We start from the raw sequence: 23,077 nt of genomic DNA on the forward strand, positions 1-23,077 counted from the left end.
GCGTACAGGTGAAACCCTGGACACATGAACAGATTGGGGTTGGGGGGGAAAAAAGGGACAAACAGCACAGGAGGAGAATAATAGACAGAAAGTGAAAAAGTCCAGAACAGAGGAAAAGACATGAAGAGAGCGCATCACTGGTGGAGCATATGAAGAGTGTGTGTGTGACACAGAAAACACGCACACACTCACAACCACAGCACAGGAGAGAGAGAGAGAGAGAGAGAGAGAGAGAGAGAGAGAGAGAGAGAGAGAGAGAGAGAGAGAGAGAGCATCCTTGTTGGCGCTATAAGGCTCGTACAAGGACTCAGACTCTGAATGGCAGACAGACCGGATCCTGGAACTGAATGAAGCGGGACTCATGACTAACGGAGCGGATTTGTGAATGAACCCTCAGAGTGGAAAGGACTCGGATGACAGAAAAGCAGCGGCTGACCGGCAGTTTCTTCCAGTTGAAATGGGAACTGAATGACGGACTGGAAACCGCCTGCTTGCATTTAAAAGACTTTTATTGCGTTTTCTCTCTCTGACTGTTGATCACTGAGGAAACCTTGACCGTGAATGGCCAGATTAAACAACCTACACAGGTAGACAGCGGGACTAGTCATTGATAAAACTCTACTAGTTTTACTCGTGGCATGTTTGGAGGCTGGGGCGCATAGAGGACACGTCGCTCCGGTGCCATAGAGCGCAACGACGCGCACAGTTCCCCGGTGCTCCTAGACTGACAGCCGCATGGACGCAGGGAGTAGGGATGCTGAGGGGGCTGCAGCATCCCCTAAAACCAGGAATCAAACCACCAACTGATGAAACAAAGTTTTCTCATTAATTGCTGGAATATAAGTTAGTACATGAAGAGGATTTATTTAGTGTGTGTCCGTTGTTAGATTCCTTGTGATGGTGACTCGCAGCAGGTTGATGCTTTTCTATCAGCGCGAACACACTGAGGAGATTTAGAGAAAGTTTGTATCAAGTGTCGCGGCTCAGATCTCTGTCAGGTCTGCAGTTCTCATCCATCAGTTCAGTGCAGTTGCTGTGGCTGCTGGCAGGTCTGTACATTCTACATTAGGTTAATAAGCATTAGATATCAGTGCTCCTGGTCACTCAAATGAAAACACAAACTGTTCATGTCGTCAAGCATTTTTAATGACGTCAGTGTACACAGGGACTTTCTATCAGCAGCCCAACTCTGACTGACTTCCAGCGTCTCTGGACCGCCGTGCGTTATGCTGAATGGACCGACCTTCCTCGACCACGACCCGATGGGACTCGTTGACCCGAGGCACCTCCCGCAACTGATGTCTCTGGAGGACCATGAGCCCACCATGGTGGAAGGGACCCTGGTGCCCCGCAACTCCACGCCGGCAGGGGAGGAGGGGGCTCCGGGTCAGCAGCACCAGTCCTTCCCCTGGGTGGTGACCCTGCTGGCCGGCGTCCTGATCACGACCATCGTGGTGGATGTTATCGGGAACCTGCTGGTCATCGTGTCCGTGTTCAGGAACAGGAAACTCAGGAAAGCAGGTAAAGGGTTATCAGCTATGGAGGAGAATATCTGACAGAATGAGAGTTAAAAGCTGTTAACATAATCTATGTAGTAGCGACCTGAATGGTGATGGAAGTGTATTACCAAACTTTATTCAATTTTTCTGGAGGTAATGTCTCTATGAACTTCTTCTATTTTCTTATATTCAAGATTACCCGTAAATAATCTAGTAATGTATTCATGTGAGGGCTAAATAATAATATACTGTACATATATTAATGTATTCAGTTAACAGTTAAGTTTTAATTTCCTGCAGAAATAGTTGAAAACACGTTGGTCTTTATTTAAAAAGAAATACTAAAATGTCAGTAAAACACACAGTTTTGAAACAGAAAGAAATATTATTGCATTGTAGATACTACTATACATTATACACCACTATCCTGTATTATAGGAGGCAGATTTCCACATAGTGTCCATTGACAGCAGTCAAAGTGAACTGCTACAGTACCGGCTTATTGATGATAAAGCTTTCTGTGTAGACTGCAGTTTTTTGACACTTCCTCCGTATTACGAGATCTTGAGCAGGACAGGTCTGGTTGGAGAAGCTGTTTCACTCCTTGAGAGCTCAGTTCTCTGCAACTTTTCTGTGCATCAGCATTTTTCTGCCACGGCCATGCTGAGCCACTTCAAGAGATTACTTGATGTGTTACTCAAGGACACTTTGAGTGTTTGGCTGCTGCACGCGATCAAACACCAAACACTGTATGACATGTTGTTGTAGCTTTAGAAAAATGCAGCACCGACAGAATATTTGTCACCGTCAGTCTCTGAAAACAGTGACAATCCAGACTTTTGGAGCAGCTCTGCAGATGCAGGCTGGGAGATTTGCCATCTTGGCTCACAGTCAAGGACTTCTGGATGAAAAAGTAGCGAAGCTATAGTTGATGACTCACTGTACTTGATGTGTAAATCTGATAGTAGCCACAGACTGACGTGGACTACAAGCTTTCAAGAGCAACGCTGCCCATAAATAACCCGGGCACTTACTGTAGGACCCCTCAAAGACACAGTTGAAGAAAAAAATCAATCAGGCTCCTTATTGTTATCTCTCAGAATCAGAATCAGAAATACTTTAATAATCCCCGTGGGGAAATTACTTGTGGGGGGGGACAAGAGGAGAGGGGAGGAGAAAAAAGAGCAGCACCCAGACTCTGCTCCTGTGGGGGAGTACAGTGTGGGACTGGGAAAACAGAGCCATCTGAAGTAGAAAATATCACATTAAAAGCACTCAGGATGGGAGCCTGTCTTTGCACTCGTAAGGAAAATATATGAATATTGATGAGCTGTTTTGCTCCTGAAACAATCCAGCCAGGAAAATCAATTCACATCACACCTCCAACCCATCCGAACTGTTGGTGATAAAGAAGCTTGGTTATGAAAGGTCAAATGATTACCAGGTCAAATCCCAAATCAGATGAGAGACTGTGGAGAGCTAATGTCTCCTCTGTGAAAGCCCAAATGAGCTGCCATGAAAGCACTTAACCCTGCTCCTATATTAATGAGCTCAGAGATCAACAGGAGCTTGTATGGGAAGATCCTGCGCAGGGAGATAAACGTGATTTCTTTAATCCCACTCCTGCTGGATTTACTGCCCACACAATAGAGTTCCATTGATTTTTTGTCTTCCTTTGGCCTGCAGGGACGTTATTTTATTGTGTAGTATCGAGATACATTCCTGTCGGTAATGACATAGCAGAATTACATTCTCCTCGGCTGCATGTAACCAAATGTCAGACTGTCTTGCTTTGCCTTTGTATTGTAGTGACCATCTTCATTTAGCACTAAATCCCGCAGTTTATTTATTGACCGCCTGCTCCCAGAAGATTTGCCTTCTGCATGATCCCAATCCCAATGCAGTCCTCTACTGGCTACCAAATGCTGAAAATGTTTATGGAAAGCAGGTTAATCTGTTTCTTATTCAACAGCTCATATTTACACCTTTGTGGTAAAAAACACTGTCCTCAAAGTCTAAATAAACCAGCATTTTGTAGTTTTTATGTTTTGGTGTCAAAATGTTTCCCTAGTGTACACAGCAACAGTGAAGTAATCATTATGTTGGGTTTTATGTTGCAGTATTTTGTTTTTGCTTAATGGTTATACAACTGAATACATGAATTGGTTTGAAAGATGTGCTGCAGCGGTGCATTCACATGCTGGTGAGAAACTCTGACATCTGAGCGTGGAGCGTATGAAGCGGCTCTCCAGAACAATGTTAGAGGAAAAATTCAATGTGACAAACATGGAGACTGTGAAAAGAATTATTAGTTTTAACACAATCCACATCAAGATGATGATTAATATAATCACACATGTTCAAAATGTTTAACACCTTATTCGGGATGCACCCATACCACTAACATTTTGGTACTTGTCAATACCGAGTACTCAATAATACCATTACAGTTCAGACAATGACTGTAACAAATGAAATGTTGCTAATTCTTCTCCACCACCTATTCAACTAAGAGATTATGCAGTATTAGAGTAGTTTTATGATTACAATTCAGCACTGTCTCCGACCTGATACTGGTATCAGCGCATCCCTAGTGTTTATAGTTGTTCCACTGGAGGGAACTGGAAGGTGAAAAGCTGGCTATCATAGAATATTGTTGCCATATTGTTCACAGAACTTACAGAAGTTGATGGACACAGCTCCAACTAATCCATCGTCAGAAAGGTGTGATAGGAGGTTATTGTTAGCGAGGAAAACCTTTGTTTGGTTCTTAATGTCAAGCTGCTCCTGCCTTTGTTTCTGTGACTTTCCCAGGAACCGTTTCTATATTTTAATCATATCTAGTAGTGGGGAAGTTTGGATGGACATATTAAAAAATTCCCAACTTTTTAGGAGGAAAGAGTATAAAAAAAATTATGTTGGGTCAAGAAGCAAAAAAAAAGCAAACAAACAAGACGGGGAGGGTGGGGCTGGCAAGTCAATTATCTTTATCTCCATCCAAGATCATTTTCTGTTACCTGAGCATCTAAATGTGCAGCCTCCGATCATCCGGTCACAGTCAAGCTCCAGAGCCCATCACTTGTCACAATGACAAATTAACATTGCCATCGTTATAAATCAATACATAAGCAGACACATTCTGTCATTCCCTTTAGCTCCATTAAGCTGTCCTATACAAATCAGTCAAAAACGTAGTCATTCGTTTCCTGCTTTTCCATCCATCTGGAAGTAGATCCCTGGAATCCCTGAGTGAAAATCTAACGATCGGAGGTGGAAAACTGGATGAATTGTTCACCAATCTCATTTATTCTTCCCGTCGCCTCCTCATTCATCTGATCTCCCCCTCCTGTCCGCTCTTATCTCCTTTTCTACCCCCTCTCCCTTTCCGTCGGCTACCCCATCGTCTTAACTCTCATGTCAATTCATCTCCCGCCTTTCTAATTCTCCTTCTCTCTCCTCTATCTAGCCTTTCTTGTCCTTTCCATTTGATTCATTCCCTTGGACTTTTCTCCTCACCATTCCTCTACTCCTCTCAGTCTCCTCTCTTTTCTCCCTTTTCAATCACTTTCCTCTGCTCTTAATTACTCTGCTCTTCCCTCCTCTCTTGCCCTGTCTGGTTTCCCATCTCTCCAATTATCTCCTTTAAATTCCTACCCTTTCTTCTCCTCTTCTTTTCTCCTACCGGTGAACTATTCTCCTCTTTTTTTTTTTTGCACGTCCTCCCCTTCATCCATCATCTCCTCTCTCCATCTGCCCTGTCAGAGTCGCATCACCTCATCATCAGCAAAGTCCTGTCACAGTTCATTAAGTCACCAAACCGACAGATTATCTTCATTCATAATCACATTCAGCTCAGACTCAATACACCTACTTGGACTGCAAAAAAACACACCTATAAATACAAATGTGCCAATGTATTCTGGGAGAGCAGTTCTGTGGAAATGGCTGTAATTGTTTAAATCTGAGAAGGCAATTATCGTGTCAATGCAGATGCATGTTTTCGCTTGTTTGACTGCTCGGTGGAATTTCTGCATTGTGTTTTGCGTTGCTGGTTCCTGGCTGATTGCCCAGACTCACTGAATTCAACTAATTTGTTGCCCCTGCAATTGCAAAAACTGTGTCCAGCTGGAAATCAATTTACCCAAGCATGAATGAGTCTGACAGTTTTCATTGATCTTGAGGCTGGTAGATCAGCGGTTCTCAACCTTTTCAGAGCGGCGACGACAGTCCCACCTGGACAGAGTAAGCCACAGCAGACCAGGGTGGTGATGAACTCTAAATGTCACCCAGATCTATTCATGAACTTGCATTTTTAATACATCTGTTCTTTGGTAGGGCTGCTGATTATTCTGTCTTGATTGTTAAAGCTTTTAGTGTCCAGACTGCTGCAGTAAGAGACCAAGAGCTGCTACATGGGATGCTTATGGTACAGACACCCTTGATCCATTGACTGATGTCAAGTCAATGGATCATATTCAGTTTCTATTGACAGCAGAAGATGGATACACTATGACAAGTTGACTGACCATTCACACAATCTGAATTTACATAAAAAACAACTTCCAATTTATGCAAATAATGTCTGTTCTTCATAGCTCTACTGATTGTCAAACATGTCTCCATACCTTTTGAGACTTAAAATGAAAATAACCTCAGAACAAAACAACTAAGATAATGTGCTCTATAAGAGAATAATACATCATCTTAAAGTTTGTTATATATCAAATATCTATATGTCGTGATAAATGTCAGCTGTCCCGCACAGATGGAGTTTGGTCAGTTTTAAGTGTGGGATGGCGGGTAGTGCATCATGAGAAGTAAAGCTGAGCAGATGGCGGTTCTCTGCATGTTGCACTGAATCCCAAACCAAGTGGTCTGACAGCTGGAAACCAGCATGAAGGGGGGTCAGATCTGAAATATCAACCACTGAGGGGATTTATTTGTAAGATAAGCTCACGGTTCTTCTTTGACCTTCACTTTCATCTCAAGACACACCAAAGTTCGCTTTGAGGAACTCAACGAGCCCAGAAGCTCCCAGCTAACGAAACCTATTATGTAAATGACAAAACTCTTTGAGTTCCAACAGTTTGAAATGGTCTGTGGGGACAAGATTACATGAATATGGGCTTTTATAGCATTTTATCTAGTATGAAACTGAAAGTGAATCAGTCCATTAAATCCCAGTCTATTCAAATCTATGTAGATAGATTTCAACATTTTGAAATAACTAAAGATGTAAAGTACGCTACATAACTTAGTTGAGATTTAACTGGAAAGTAAACAATTATGAATAGTAGCCCAAATAATGCTCACAACCATCAAATTAAATATAACGCATTTCATGAGTTTAAAAGTAGTCAACACTGACGTTCGGTTTCAGGACACGAACAGTGGTCTCTTGGGCGAAAATCCTGTGTTTCTTTGATCCTGCTATCTACCCCACCACCTCCATGTGAGGACTTTCTCGCTCTTTATACATTGTTTGACTTCAGTGGTGACAAAGGTTCATAGTTCATAGTTTAACAATGCTTTAGTTTCTACATGTGGATACTGTATTGCAAGAGTGGATGTTGTAGAAAAACAAATTAAATATGTTGTAAATTAGTGGTTTTGGTCATAAAACAAATTAGAATATGTTCAGTAATGTCTGGTATGTCATTGCTTCACCAAAGATTCTGTAAAGCTCATAGCACACTGATCAATCATTCTCCTACAACAGGGGACGTTTTAATGTTGGCAGTTGTCTTTGATTGTGTTTTTAAAATTAACTGCCCATGGCACCCTGAAAAAAACAGCAAGACAGTTGATCAAATCAAGAAATACTGGAAATATTTGACGAAATCTGGAGAAAACATTGGTTATTAAGAAGACAACACAAGGGAGCTTTTCATCTGTGTTATGAAAAATTAAGACAGATTTGGTTTTGTACTCTCCTCTCGAGTCACACTAAAGCAGTACTACAGGCTGTTGGAAAAGGTTACATCACTTGTAAGAAGTCAAAATACTAATTACAAGGACTGCATCTCTCATTTAATGCTAATACTGGCCATGCAGGAGCTGCATTGCTATGGATACGTGTCATATGTGTGTTCTGTTGGGGTATTAGTCCGTCTGAAAGCACGGCAAACTGATCAAACTTCATCAGACACAGACTGTACATGTCAAATCTGCCCAAACATCTCCAGACGAGGAAGGAAAGCCACGGCATATCAAACAAACACCTGTGTTTGTTGGAGAATGTTTGATTGGTGTGGCCTTAAGTATCCTACTTCAAGCAGCGTTTCTGAGCTACAATATGAGGAGCCGACGCAAAAGTGGTGCATTTATCGACACTGAAAAGAAACATTTGGAATGCCCGAGAGGTGGAATGTAGTGCAGGAATTGTTTGAGAAGTTTCTAAAAGAGTTGTGACCCTGGATCACCGTTACAATGCATTGTTACTTCTGTGAATTTAAACTGACAACATTTGCCATCAAAATGTTCAAAAGTCACCTTTTATCAAAAGACATATTGTTGGTAAAGTACAGACACTGGATTCCAGGAAGCAAAATCACCAGATAACAGCCAGGTCTTTAAAATTGGAACCATCCATCAGAGCTGAACCTTGTATCTGTAAGACCTTGTTCAGCTGCTAACCCACAGCAGAACAGTTTGACCATAGAGGTAACACTGACCGAGTTAGTCGAGAAAATCTATTTGTCTACGCCCTTATGAATTTTAAGACAGGTCTGGCAGAGTTAATTTTCCCTTTTCATCTCACTGAATGGGATCTGTCTTGTTAACTATAGATCTGAAGGGAATATGAGGAGTGCAGTGTCATGACTACACATCATTAAAGCTTTACAGCTTCAGTATTGGGTGACTGCACTGCCCGAGCAAGGTCACAGCTGGCCAGCAGGCGAAATAAATATTTATGGAAGCTCCCCTCTGGGTTTTCAGATAGCACACCTTTTAAAAATGCTGTGTGGTACAGTACTTGCCCTGGTGACAACATTTTCAACAACATGTGAAGCAGGGATGGACAGCCGTGTGTCATGGAGGGCTGAGAGTGTTATTACTTACTTAATCACTGCATAGCATGATTTCACTCATTAGCTCATCCTTAGCTTATGAGAAACAAACTGTGTGGTGCTGCATTCATGAACACTGCATGAACAGAATGGAGGCGCATACCACTCAAATTTTGATATTTAGAGCCTCTACAGAAGGTTGACTCACTGTATTTGTTGTTGGTTTTTGCAGCTAGGCCTGAACCTGACTATATCTAAAGTGTTTAAATTTTAAGGTCCAATTTTGTGTCGTTGGGTTTTAAAGTTGTAAGATTTTCAGTTCTTGTTCACTTGGAAACACCTGTGTTTATGGTGGGAACAAAAAACCTGAGCAGCTAAATACAACAGAAGGGCTGCTGGTGTAGTATCTGTTTGCAGTGAAGCCAAGAATGACCATTTTCTTTTTGGCAAACATCTTGAAACAAATTGTGTTTAGAGCTAACCGCAGTGACAAATTCCTGTGACTGTGCTTTTGCTTTTGACAATCTGCCCTCAGTCCAACATGAGAATGAAAAAGTAGCACTTCAGCAGCAAAGCAAGAAGTGATAGAAATAGAGGCTGTTAATGCTAATGTTGACTATTTAGTGATAGCTTATTGAGGTAGCTAATTGTATAACATTACTGGTTGTTAAGCTTGTTGACAGACAGTCAATACATTACTGTATAAATTACTGCAGTTCTGACAGCCTATTGCTGCCATGTTTTCAGTCCCACCAGTTAAAGTCATCAAGTGTGTTTTGGCTACAGTAGCTAACAAAATATTGGATAGAAAAATACACAAGGGATTGGTGGGAAAACATTTGGAGGAACTTTATGAATTTATTTTTCTTGGTTCTGCTTTGTCAGTAGGGAGATATTTATTTAAATGTTGTGTCTCTGTGTGTGACGCTTGGGCAACAAATGTTTAAAGTGACATTAAATCTGTTTAATTAGAGAGATGGTTAAAACAGTAAATCAATCAGAGAGACCACTGTATGCCAGAACAACAAAAAGAAAAAGTCAATCAAATAAGACTACAATTAAAGATGAGTACTTTACACAATACGTAATAATACATGTATGAAATATTAAACAAAATAAATGGATTATAATAAAACAGTAAAATGTTAATACAACAAAATAGAATGAAATAAATCATCTCCAGGCTGACTTTTGCAGTTTCTCTAATATGCAGGGAGATTTTTGACTTTGTTGAGAAATGGTGACACACCTGTAACAGAATAAAATGGCAGCCTATAAGAAATATATTTTTTGGAAGAGATGCAAATTTGGCAAGGCCCAGTTGCTGCACCTTTTTAGATGGTTTCCTCACTAAACGTTGTAATGGAACATTTTACCTGTTTACCTATTAATAGTGTTTTGCATTCCTATTGATTTAAGCAGGATTATAAATGGGCTGGTAATGACATTGTGTAATGGTGCATAATGGCTGATTTGGCACTGTTCGAGGGTTATGCCATGGAACAATTAAATAGAGAGTCATCCATTAAGATGACTTTATGAGTGACTGATTAATAATTCCCAAAAGTCATTCTGTTGGAAGTTTGTGAGTCCAGATTTACAGAGGCGAAGAGTAGAAAGTAGTTTTCTGGGAAAGCTGCTTTGAAAGGGTAACACTTCAGGGATACTTCTCTCTCCAGAGTCTATTCTGAACCTGGCAAAAAGATTTTTCATATTACACCCTCTGGGATTGGATTAATCAACAAGAATAACCTAATTTGGAAACACTACCATTGCTCCGAGGATGAGTTGAGGAGTGTAATTGTTCTTCTTGTTGTACTTTCATGTCTTTCAGGTTTTATTGCGATGTATATCAAAACTGTTATCATTGTATTTGGGGCAGTGATGTTACTCTGGAGTTTTTAATATGTCATTTTTCAGTACTCACGAACTTTAGCCGTGGGTGACTCAATACCATGAGGCATAATAGTAAAACTCCCCGATCCACAGAGAGCAAAAAATAGGCGTTGTGACAGCAGCAACAGGTGGCAGGAAGCTTAACAACCCAGCAAACGTCTGCCATGTTGTTAAGGCATGTGCTCTGCTGCACCGTATGACATGAAGCCATGGCCTCCCTTTTCCTCCCGACATCATGTCTGATGAGCCTGACCTGATCCCAACCACATGCCCGGCTTTCCTCCAGCAGCAGCACACCTGCCCGAGGATTCAGCCACTCCGGTGAGCTGCCCCGACACGATGATTTATTTTATCTAATTTTCTGTAACTGCCTGGATACTTGGATACTACATCATGTTTTGTAATTCTGTCAGTTTGTATTTTTTAGCATTGGCGAGGACGTTGCTGCTGCTGGAGGCATTCAAGATACAATAATGCATCCCATCTTTAACCTCAAAACCTCAGACTGTGACTGGAAAAAAAATTGTCTTGTAGAATTCTCTGCTGTTTGTTTCTGTCATAGGACTGAAGCACAGAAAGTGCACGATACACAATATGTGACTATCAAACACTCATCTCCTGTAGGTTTGAAAGATGGCTGTACAAAGTTTGATATTTGGATTTCTATAGTGACATTTTCTCTGGCGTTATCACTCTATTTTTACCCAAATGTGGCTAAATGTATACCATGCACTGGAATAAATGCACATAAATATGGTACCAAAGATATAGACAGTATGCATAAGATTAAAGGCTGGATGTTATGATTATATATGATATAATCAGGAACTGGATACATTTCCATTAACCTTTCCTTTAACCTTTATACCATTGGATCAGGATGGTGAGTCGGGTTGTTTTCCCTTCAGTCCAATGAAATTACCCTGAGCTAATGTATATGCAAGATGGATAGTAGAGATGGGACGGATGTGCGAGCTTTTACATCCTCAGCAAACTAAAAACAGTTGTATGGTTGCAGATTTGGCCATGTGAGGCTTAAATAAACTGGGAAACAGGAAACGTATTCTTGATTGCAGAGAATGATGCAAGTGTGATTGAGGTTCAGCATAGAGAGTTGGCAGTCGGTCAGTTGGTTTGGAGGATTGAAACAGAAGTTATGGAAGCTTTTGATTAAAAACTTTTCATAGAATGAAAAAGTCAATTTCAGACAAGTCTAAACAAAAATTTTGGATTCAATATCCCTTGAAACACATGAAAAATACAAATGCCCCTTAGTTTTAATGGTTTACAGCAGCTTTCTCATCAGTTTTGTCAATACCAATCACTAATTACCAAAGCCATCCATTGATCAAAGGCTAAGAAGCCTCAGTGGCTACCCGTTCCCAGCAGCTACACAGATTAAGTTAATGACATATATTCTACAATATAATTAAATATGAAAACAATGTGATAATTTAAAAGGGGCTACCTATAGTGAACCTACAGATAGTTATCACCTGAATCTGCAGCTTCCATCGGCTTTATAGAGACAGCTCATTGTTTAGCTGTCTGGCCCACAACTTTACTGTTTTGATTCATTCTCACCACTCACATATTGTCATTTTTTGCCCCAGAAGGCAGCTGTTGTCAGATAAAAAAAACTCTAAAACAGCAGTTAGAGACTAGATGATGAATCAGTAAAGGTAGAGATATTTCCCTCAGGAGCTGGCAAAGACCAAAAAAAGAGCTGAAAGAGAGTGAATATTGGACTTAAATTCACGACTGCAAATGAACAATCATGTTGCTCTTTGACTGATGTATAAATAAGCAACTGTTCTCACGAAGTTTGCTATGTCAACTTAGTATGTCAATGTTGTGTTCACAGCTTGTTTCCACTGCCTCCGAGTGGCCAAACAAAATCAATTATTGCAGATTCAAAAGTCAAAAAACTAAACAAAAATGAAAGTAAAAGTGTAGAAGTGTATAGAAGGCTTTAAATAACATTCAAAGAACAATATTGGGTGATAAAGTTAACAGAAAATGCAACAGAGTTTGGTTTGTGGCAAGTCAAAAAGTTGTTATGGAGGTGGATTTGGACTCATGAATTCAGCATCCTTCTAATCCTGGTTACAGCCCTGAACATGACCCTCTGAATACCCCAAACCTCCAAAAGTTTTATATCCCCAGACTCCCGTGTCTTTACGATATTCCAGTATGATCCAGAAATGTCAGTTGGAGGTTGAGTCACTCTGACAAAGTGTCTATTTTTTCCTGCAAACTGCAACTCCATACCATATCGTCAGTGGGTGACAGCAGTATTTGCTGTTGTACTTGAACAAGATACAAGCAGCAGCAGTCAGAGCTGCCGTCAGGATCACACACAGCAGCGGCTGCAGTGCTGAACACACTCGCACTGCTGAGAGAAACAAACTGAGCGCAGCGAAGGAGCTAAGCCAAGACTCTCACTTCAGAGGAGACTCTCTGTGGTTACGAGGCGTTCGATCGTGCTGGCATCTGTCTGTTTGTGTGGGACACGCTGTTACAGTAACTCAAGAACACCAGACTATAGGAACTTTAAAAAGTTCACAGCGCTGCTCCCTCTGCACAACAGATGATCTGATTAGATTTTGGAGTGACTCGCTGCATAAATTTGCATTTCAATGTGGAAAAACCAATGTCTTTGAAACTACTGTAACTTCTCAGTGCGTTCAAGAGGCAAAGATCACACTGATAGAAATCTTTGCTTATCATTTGTCTTAATGAACTGGCTAATTAGCATAACTGGTTGTGTTTAATTTATCATTAGGGAGATGAGTTGCCTGTTGTTGTCTAACTGTGTTGGAAAGTCATGTGTGTCTGAAGGTTTCTGCTATGATACATGATTAACTTTACATGTAGGATTAAAGTTGCCTGGGGAGAGACACACAAAAGTAATGTTACAGACAGAGTGTGACTCCTGCGAGTATGTACACCATAACTGTTGCTGATTTTGTCCGTACAGCTGTGAAGAAGATGGAACATGGTTTGGCACGGGGGCCATGCTGAGACCTTCATGACTTTTACATGACAGACAGGTGGACTAATGACATATGTGTGACCTCAGCAGACTGTCCTCTAAAGTAGAAAGACAGCATCTGTCATTTCAGCAAGTGCCCCAAAATGACATGTTTACATCCCAGTGACAAAAATCCTCCATTTAGAGGAAGTCAGGTGACATTAATATAGAGTGACAAAGTCAGTGTGGAGAGTAACGTATTTTGACATTTTATTTAGAGGACTAGTTGGACGTCAACCACACAAATTTTCGTACATTTACTTCTGATAGATTCTGGTAAATTGTGCTGCAAATATGTGTTTTTCATTATTATTTTTCACTTTTTCAACAATTGTTATAGTCCATACATATTTGTAATCTGCTTGGAACAATCATATGTGCCTAATGTGTTTTTTTCCGCGAAAAAAGGATATCATTACCGAATTCAAATCCTTAAAAAGGCATCTACGACTTCCATACATAAAGTACATTTACACAGTTTAAATGTATAGTGAGGGCTTGACAACAGCTGAAGCACCTTCAAGTACCATGAACGAGTTTACAGCATGAATGGCTCTAATGAGACTGGCCAACCTAATGTCTTCCTCAATCAATGAACTACACAGGGTGTTGAACCTCTAACTGGCAGTCTTTCTCTTCCTCACTTATTAACATGTGGCTTCAGTTAACACGAGAGGAGGGATGTTGATGGGAGTAGTTGCAAGTGGAGTAATAAAGACAAAACCACAGAGTAATATGTATTGGCTGGTGGTTAACAAGTCCCCTGTCTCCGAACCACAGCTCTTCCCTAAGTAACCTTCTGTAACGTGCCGGAGAGTTGTCGCCTGGAATATTAACGATGATGCTTCTTCATGATGAAGATGGAGGGTGATAAATACTGAATGGTGGCGCACAGTTGAGCAGGTACAGTGGGGTGTTATTAACGCTGCCAGAGTGAACGACCACACTCCTTCTGGGTGTGTAGATGCATTTTGATAGCTTCCACCAAAACGTATCAATTACAGCAGCTGCAGAGTGATGAGACTCAGCTCTCTCAACTGGAGGGTTTCCTGACTGCATCCTCAGTGCGTTAGTCAAAACTGATTGGAAAATTTACTGGAGGCCTAAATTGTACAGTTTTGGTGTGAATGTGTCATAGTTAAGGTGAAGGTCAGACGAAGCATCATCCACCATGTCAGAGAGGACAAGTTATACAAATGGCTACCTAGCAGTGGGGTGAGCCTGTCATAGCGGCAGGGGTATGATAAAGTCAGATTGCTTGTTGTTGGTACAAGAGATCAATAAATAGGCTACAATAAAAGTCTAATTTACCTCTATATTGGATGTACAGGATAAACTCATCATCACATACAGTGAACATGAGCAGGGTTCTCGAGATTACGTTGGGTAGCCTATCTATAGGTCATGGTCATAAATTGTAGCCGCATGCTGATGGTCTGCACAGGTGACAAACTGGAAGTCATACAGTGTCTTGCTGCCACACACACATGAACAGTGTAATTTTTGCTGTCGATAGCTGTTTTTGTAGAAAGTAGAGCCAAAAGGGGCCATAAAAAGAGAAGGTCTTCTTGCCCATCAGGGTTTTTAGTACCATTAACAACCAACATGATTCAAGGTGTGTCAAATCTCATAGAATCCTAGAAATTCAATTTATGGTGGTGTAGAGGAAATGTCAGGGGACCACCAAAAGTCATTAGAATGAATCCTCTGGGGACCATAAATATCTGAGCAAAATTGTGGCAATCCGTCCAATAGTTTGGGCCAAAGTAGTGGACCGACTGACCAACATTGTTATCCATAAAACCTAATTGCTAAATGGGAAGTCTTCATGAAAACTGTTGCCCTTTAAAAAAATTAGCCGGCAATTGGCGATGGCAGCAAAAAATGTCCTTTTTCGAGAGAGAGAGAGAGAGAGAGAGAGAGAGAGAGAAAGAGAGAGAGCGAGGGGTAAAGACAAAAGGACAGAGACAGAGGTAAAGGTGCACAGCAACAACAGTAGCAACAACTACACTAATAGTGGTGACTGATGGTGATGATAGTGATGAACATGAAGAAGATGATGACGACGACGACGACGACGACAACTACAACAACAGCCACAACGATGGGGGACAATGAGCAGTGATAATAGTAATAATAGTAACTGTAGTAATAATAAAAATAATAATAACAATAATATCAGTAATATTAGCAATGGGAGTCAAGCAGGACCATGGCAGGAGGCTCCACCAGGATCCATGAGAACCTGGGAGACGAGAAAGCACAAGAACTCCGGGGAAGAAGTGAAGTTAGTAACATGCATTAATGGGACATGAACGAGTGCAGAAAGAGACTCAGGGAAGTTTCACTGAGAGCCCGGCTCCTCTGGCACTTTAGCGGTGGTAATGAGGGAAGTGATGACGCTACGTTTTCTTTCCTTTTCAGAATGATCCTGATCCTGGATACCCTGAATCTATCCAGATATATAGCAATCCAGCAACCTTACAATCACACGCTGTTACACGAATACATTTACTTGTAGATCAGCATGGCCTTACACATTAATAGTCAAAACATAACAGAAATAATTCAATAATTCAATTCACTACAAAAACAGCTGAGTTTGCGTAAAGAAAAACTTTATTCAATAGAAAACACCTGAATTGGAGACTGAACTGATTTAATTAGAGTCAGGGGTAAACATAACTATCTATAGATAGAAACCTGCCTGCCATACTAATACAGGACAGACACAGGACAGTTCAGAAAGGGAGTTTTGTACAATGGCTAAAACGCTGAGAAAATATAATTGAAATGCAGCACGGCTCACTCGGGGCGAGAGGTAAATGTTAAACTCCTAAATCAGGCCCTCAAACTTCATTTCCCCATGTGGGAGACCTTTACAGCACATCAGCAGGGGGAGAACTTCTTTTATTGTTAAAGCATACAGCATTTGGAAGAGCCGAAAAACTCGAATCCACCTGCTGCTGTGGCTGGCATACAAACAAGTGTTTACTCCCCTCCTCGGGAACAACAATGGTTCATCATTATGAACCTTTTTTCGGGTGAGGTGTATGTCTGAATGTGTGTGAGCTGCCTAAAGTGGTTACATTGTTGGACTGAATGTGTACAGGAGCAGCTCTGGACAGTTGTATTCATTAGCCTGTAATGATGCCGGAGACATTAAAGCGGCAGTGATGAGGTTTGAAGAGCTTAATGATCCAGATGCTATTAAAGTTAAGTTGGAGGGGAATAGGATCCGACTGGGAGTTTTGACTTTCTGGTTTTTGTCTGCCGCTCGCTCGCCCGTCTATTTGTTGGAGATTATTTTTGTTTGCTGCTTTCCTTCAGTAATGTCCTGCTACGAGTTGTTCTGAGGCTCGATGTTCCCGTTTTGTTTTGATTATTTATTTATTTTTATTACAGCTTCTTTCTTGTTGTTTTTACATTTGTTTGCTCCAAATCTTCTCTCTCCCTTTCTAAAAAATACCAGAAAATATCCCACTCTGTTCTAAACATGTCCTCTTTCTCCCTTTAATTATTATTGTGTTATTTATGTATTTGTTTGTATCAGATATCCTTATTAATTAATCTGTCATGTTATCTTTAAAATGTAATCTGTTACATTATTTAAAAAAAAATACAGAAAAATGCCAATTACAAGTGCCCAGAAATAATGTTTTGTTTCATCTGAACAAGAGGCTATCCAATTTACGACGACATAAAACTGAGCGAGCAGCACATTTAAGAGACTTGATAAATGATTGAAATTATCAAATGGATTATCAAAATTACGGACAGTTTGGTGTCAATTAACCCATCAATTTGAATCCTTTCAGCACTACTTTATGTTACCACCAACCAAAAGAAAAGATAGATTTCAGTTCTTTTCGACCTTCAAGTTGTGAACACTGACAGACAGAGACAAAGGGGAAACTCTTCTGTGATCGACTGAACAGCCCCACATTCAGAAACTAAATTGCATTTTCATTTACAACCTTCTGTATGGTTTAGAAAACCCAGAAGAAATAGAAGCAGACACGTATCAAGGACCATGTAAAATTGGTCTTTACAAGGATTTGGGTGGATCAGAAATGGGAAACCAGTGGCTGTGTGGAAAGGCTCTACTTTCTACAAAGAAAACAGCTATTGACAACTGTCTGTGTCACCTGTCCATGTAGAAATTCTTATGATTGCCATTGCCATTGAAATGGAATTTGTGTACTTCACAAATGGTACTTCATCCACGCTGGACGTGTCTATGGCCGAGGCAACTCTACATTCACATATTAAAACACATGACTGTGAGAGAATAACTGGACTTTACTCAACCTTCTGAGTTTATTTTCTACCTGCTCATGATCTGTCTGTCTCCCGCTCATGTCTGCAGGAAACGCCTTCGTGGTGAGCCTGGCTCTTGCTGACTTGGTAGTCGCCATCTATCCCTATCCGCTGGTCCTGACCGCCATTTTCCACGATGGCTGGATCGCCGGCTACATCCACTGTCAGATCAGCGGCTTCCTCATGGGCCTCAGCGTCATCGGCTCCATCTTCAACATCACGGGCATCGCCATCAACCGCTACTGCTACATCTGCCACAGCCTTAAGTACGACAAACTCTTCTCCAACAGCAACACCATGTGCTACGTCGTGCTGGTCTGGGCTCTCACCATCCTCGCCATCGTACCCAACTGGTTCGTGGAGTCGCTGCAGTACGACCCACGGGTGTACTCCTGCACCTTCGCCCAGTCGGTGAGCTCGCTGTACACCATTACGGTGGTGGTGGTGCACTTCATCCTGCCGATCGGCATCGTCACCTACTGTTACCTGCGTATCTGGATCCTCGTCATCCAGGTGAGGCGGAGGGTCAAGCCGGACTCACGGCCGAAGATTAAGCCACACGACCTCCGCAACTTCCTCACCATGTTCGTTGTGTTTGTGCTCTTTGCCGTCTGCTGGGCGCCGCTGAACCTGATCGGCCTGGCGGTGGCGCTGGACTCCAGGCTGAGCCGGGCGATACCGGAGTGGCTGTTTACAGCCAGCTACTTCATGGCGTACTTCAACAGCTGCCTCAACGCTGTCGTCTACGGTGTCCTGAACCACAACTTCAGGAAGGAGTACAAGAGGATCGTCCTGATCATCTTCAAATTTCACTGCTGAGACGATACGTTCAAAGAGTGTGTGTGGGGGGGAGGAGAGAAGAACTTGACCATGACAAAGAGAGGGAAACAGTGCTAATGAAAGGGAAAGAAAACAAATCTGGAGAAAAAAAACACTTTGTATGAGAAAGAAAAATAGAAGAACTTTAATAGCTGGGGGTGTGGAGGAGGAAAGGTGGAGGGTAGAGTTGAAGTGAAATAAATGACGCCACACTGAGAGTTATCAGTGATGCCTTCAGGGAATCTGAGAGACTATAAAAATACAGAGGAAGGGAGGCAGGGACCAAAGCTTGGGAGCAACTCTTAACTTAGTAATGTGTTTTATCATGAGTTTTTTGGTAACAAAGTCATGACTTACTGTTTAAATAAAAAAAATGAATTGCTACTATTGTTTTTGTCAACTCAATAGTTTAATTTGATGTTGGATTACTCAAACATTGTGATTATCTTCTTCCCCCTTGATTCATTTTGATGCATAAAATCCACCATGAGCTATTTTCAATACAGAAATACTCAAAATACAGTTTTTTGGTTTTTTTTAAGGACAGAGGACGTCAACGCTGTTTCTGTTTCTTTATTGTTCATAGAAGAGAAATCTGAAACACAAGTGTTTTTTGAAAAAAGAATTTATTGAATAGAATAACAAACTGGTGCTTCTGTGGAATATAAAGTGGTGTCGTCTACTTTTGAATTAAGAAATGAGTAAAGGTGCTACACACCTGACAGCCTGGCCAACAGTCTTCTTGGTTAAAGTCCTGCTTGTTTACAGTGATTATTTTTATATTTTGAATTTGACATTGATAATTCTTTGGAGTAACAAGCCAAAAAGGATGAATGGAGGGGCAAGAGCAAAATCAGAACTTTTTCTAATTTGAATTGACCAATGACTTGTGACTTGTGACTTTAAATGACTTGATAGCATTCTCAAGCCCAAAGATAAACGTTCCTGCTGCGAATACTCTAAAGTAAATTATTGACATAAATAAATACACCCATGGTCTTGATGCTGAGGCTCTGGCAAAGACTCACTGGGTTGTGTAACAAAGAAAAGGAACATGGCTCGGCGCAATTCAGCATCATTAAGCAACAGCTTGGGGGGTAACAGATAATCAGGATACCAAAAAAAGGTAACTGTAACCTGTAATCGGATCATTTAGTACAAATGGGGATTATCAGCAGGATCAGAATTTTAGATTTTAAAATAAAGAACGATATACTACCACCACTGTGGTCTCGAGTGAAAATATAGACAATCTTACAGTTCACAAATTTAACTAATAACTTTTAGTCTTTACAGCAGAAAAAAGGAACAACATCAAAGCACAGTGCAAAATTTACTTCATGAAAAACACATTTTTCTTTAAAGAAATCACATTTTTGATGCTAAAAATCTTGGTTGGTTACACTGTTCTGTTGTCTTATAGACTACACATTATCAATAATTGTTTTCTCTTGTCTTTATTTGCCTATTTGGTGTTGAGGTAATGCAAAAGTAACAGAAAGCAATCAAGTTACTTTAATATCGAGATAGTCCGATCAGGTTACGACTACTGTTCTTAACAGGAACTTAATAATTGTATTGGATTATTTTTAAAGCAACCCACCCAACCTTTTTTCAGCAATGCTCTGCGTTGGCAAATCAAATATATGTAATTACACAATCCCAGAAAATGAGCTTGTAGCATGAATGGCGTCGTGTCTACCTCGTAATCGACAAGGCTAAAGTTCTCTCTCATAGTAATAAAATCTGCCCTGCATTTTTTTGCTGTCTTCAAACCCATTTATTCCTCAGTCTGGACTTCCTGGATAGTAATAAATCACCTCACTTATAACTATTGCCATTGCACTAACGCAGCCACAAGTATTTTTGTGTATTTTGGTATGAAAGTGGCATAAATATAAATGTTAACACGACACATTGTGAAAGAACAAGAATTTGTTTTACTACTTTTCAATTTCTGATTATTACTATAACTCTGCTGTTTTTACATGTTGTGAGGGGGCCAGAATGACTTGTTAACGAACTGAAACTCCAAGTTTAGGACATGGACTCCAACATTTGGAACTGAGACTTGTACTTGACTTGTAAAACAAAGACCCACCCTTTCCTCTCTGATGAAAGCTGTTGCGTCTTTTATCCTCTGGGTCTTAACTCTTCACGTCATCAGTTTCTTCTACCTGAGCCAAGAACAAGTGGCATGGACTCGGACTCTACACATCTTCCACATCGTGCGTTAATCTGCTTAGATGATACGAGGATGTTTTCTCACATGTGGATCGGACGAGTCTGAGTGTAAAACACTTTAATGAACAAAACCAGAGTGAAAAAAAGTCACGGTGTCTCTGCCGTTCAGAAGCAATACTGTGTGCTCTTTCATTTCTAACTCGTCCTCACACATGAAAAAACTCTTCATTCCAGTTGCCAGAACACACAGAAGTTCTCACACGCTGTGTCCGATTCCCAAATCACACACCCTCCCGGCAATGAGCATATTTACTCTACTCTTCACATTTGAATATCAAACATAAGAATGACATAAAAAAAGAGACATGAAAATGAGTAATTAAGTTGTGTTGTTCTGAACAGTATTCTGACCACATCACTGTGTTTCACACTCCTGGAAAGTGGAAGATGAATGTTGCATATGTATGAATAAGCGGGGTGCTGCTGCTGTGATAATCCGCCTGTGCTTCAGTCCCATTTTAATGAGCTCACTGTGTGTGTGTGTGTGTGTGTGTGTGTGTGTGTGTGTGTGTGTGTGTGTGTGTGTGGATCAGGATGTTCTGGGACCAGTTTTTCACAGGGCCAGCTGTGGGAGGGCGTGTTTGCATAAGTCTTTGTTTCATTTTTGTGCCAAAATGTTGCCGGTTCCAAACCCAGGGAAGGTCTTAATTGGGAAATTTAAAGTGAAGTGCTCTTTTGTGGCTCAGTACCCAGTAGGCATTAACTGAATGATTTGCTAGTCGAGCAACATCTGATCAGAATCTGAGAAATACACAGAATTTAGAGGAAGCTTTAGAGGGGCCGGTTGGATGATTTTGTTATCTAGACTAGCTGTTTTCACCAGTTTCCACAGTCTTAATGCTAAGCTAAGCTTACCAGCTGTTGGTTGTAGCCTCATATTTGCAAGACATGAGAGTTGAAGCCGAGATCTTTTCATCAAACTCTAAAACAGAAAATTAATACATTTATTTTCCAAAATGTCCAACCATCTGTTCTTTCTTTCTTTCTTTGGTAGTAGTTTAGCCAATGTAGTACATTTTGCTATCTGACAGTTGTTTTGTTTTGTTTTTTACTGCTATTTTTAAGGTAAATTATGAACAGTCAAGCTAAGCTCTGGGTATCTTTGTTAAAATTCAGCTTTTGTTTCAAGAATCAAATATATAATAATTGAAATTATGTTAAAACAAGGGTTATATGTAACCTATATCTCTCAAAAAAAAAAAAGTTTCCCAATTTTGGGCTAGAAGCACCTGCAAACTTAAATATGTCCACTGGGTAATGACAGTGTGAGCCTTTGAAGAAAATAGTTATGTGGGTGGAAAACGTGGAGGTGAGGCAGAGTTTCTCTAAAGTACATTTTCCTGATCATTTTACCCTTCTTTGAAAGTTAAAAAGTTACATATTAAATTTAAAAAATGTGTTAAAGAGTAAAACCTCCCCAGTGCAGATGGATGTAAATTTCCATCCGTATGAGCTGGAGTTAGTAAATCAACCCCAGGAGTTGGCTAGTTAGAACAACCTTGTGAGGACAGCAGCAGATAATTGGCCCACTGAGGGTTTAAAAAATACAATACTGGCCTTTAACCTGTAGTGGTGTAGATGGAAAGTTTCCTTTTTCTTATTTTTTTCAGCGCTAAAAATCAATGCAATGAACTGAGCTTGTTGTCGTTTGTGTGTTTGGAACAATTTAAAAAAAGAAAATATAAAAAACAAAGTGTCTGTGTCTCTGGCTGAAGGCCAGCCAGTCGCATTGGAAGCCAACAGTAAATGAGAATGTACCTGTTTTCCTTTCATACGCTGTTTTGCACATCGCCATGGAGAATGTTTCCACTGAATGTCTGTAATGTTGATGAGACAAAAGAAAACCAACCAAGCCCTGGAAAACATGTCTTAATAAAAGAACGTTCACTGTGAGCTATGTGTGTCACTTGCTTTCCACTTATTCCCTCTCTGCATCTGTGGAAGAACATTATTTTACAGTATCAATATTTAATGTATGTTGAAAATGGCCCGAAGTTCTCTTTGTCGTCAAAAGAAACACTCCCTGACTGCTGTCCCCAAATCCTTAAAACCTCCCGTCAGCTCACTTTTCATTTGTTTGAAACTCAGCTGTAAACTAGCAAAAATGGGGAAGTGTATTTTTAAAATAGGGTGATGTTGAGAAGATGGGTACCAATCTCAGGTCTGTGCATCAAGTGCAGAGCTGGAGTCGGGAGGCAATGAGCCTAGCTTTCAAACTGTTACAGGACGTAGCTTCCTCGAAACCCAAAAACTTA

The 23,077-nt window shown here is 40.7% G+C and overlaps 1 protein-coding gene across 1 annotated transcript; it reads left to right on the forward strand.

Annotated features, from left to right (window-relative positions):
* Positions 1-258: 258 nt before the first annotated feature.
* Positions 259-22,716, forward strand: mtnr1al (melatonin receptor type 1A like). Its single transcript, XM_051420691.1, has 2 exons — positions 259-1,521; positions 17,809-22,716. Exons 1-2 carry the CDS (start codon positions 1,227-1,229, stop codon positions 18,576-18,578), a joined length of 1,065 nt encoding a protein of 354 aa, XP_051276651.1. The 5' UTR covers positions 259-1,226; the 3' UTR covers positions 18,579-22,716.
* Positions 22,717-23,077: the final 361 nt, after the last annotated feature.

This window comes from Dicentrarchus labrax, unplaced genomic scaffold (genome assembly GCF_905237075.1).
Source record: "Dicentrarchus labrax unplaced genomic scaffold, dlabrax2021, whole genome shotgun sequence".
NCBI lineage: Eukaryota > Metazoa > Chordata > Actinopteri > Moronidae > Dicentrarchus > Dicentrarchus labrax.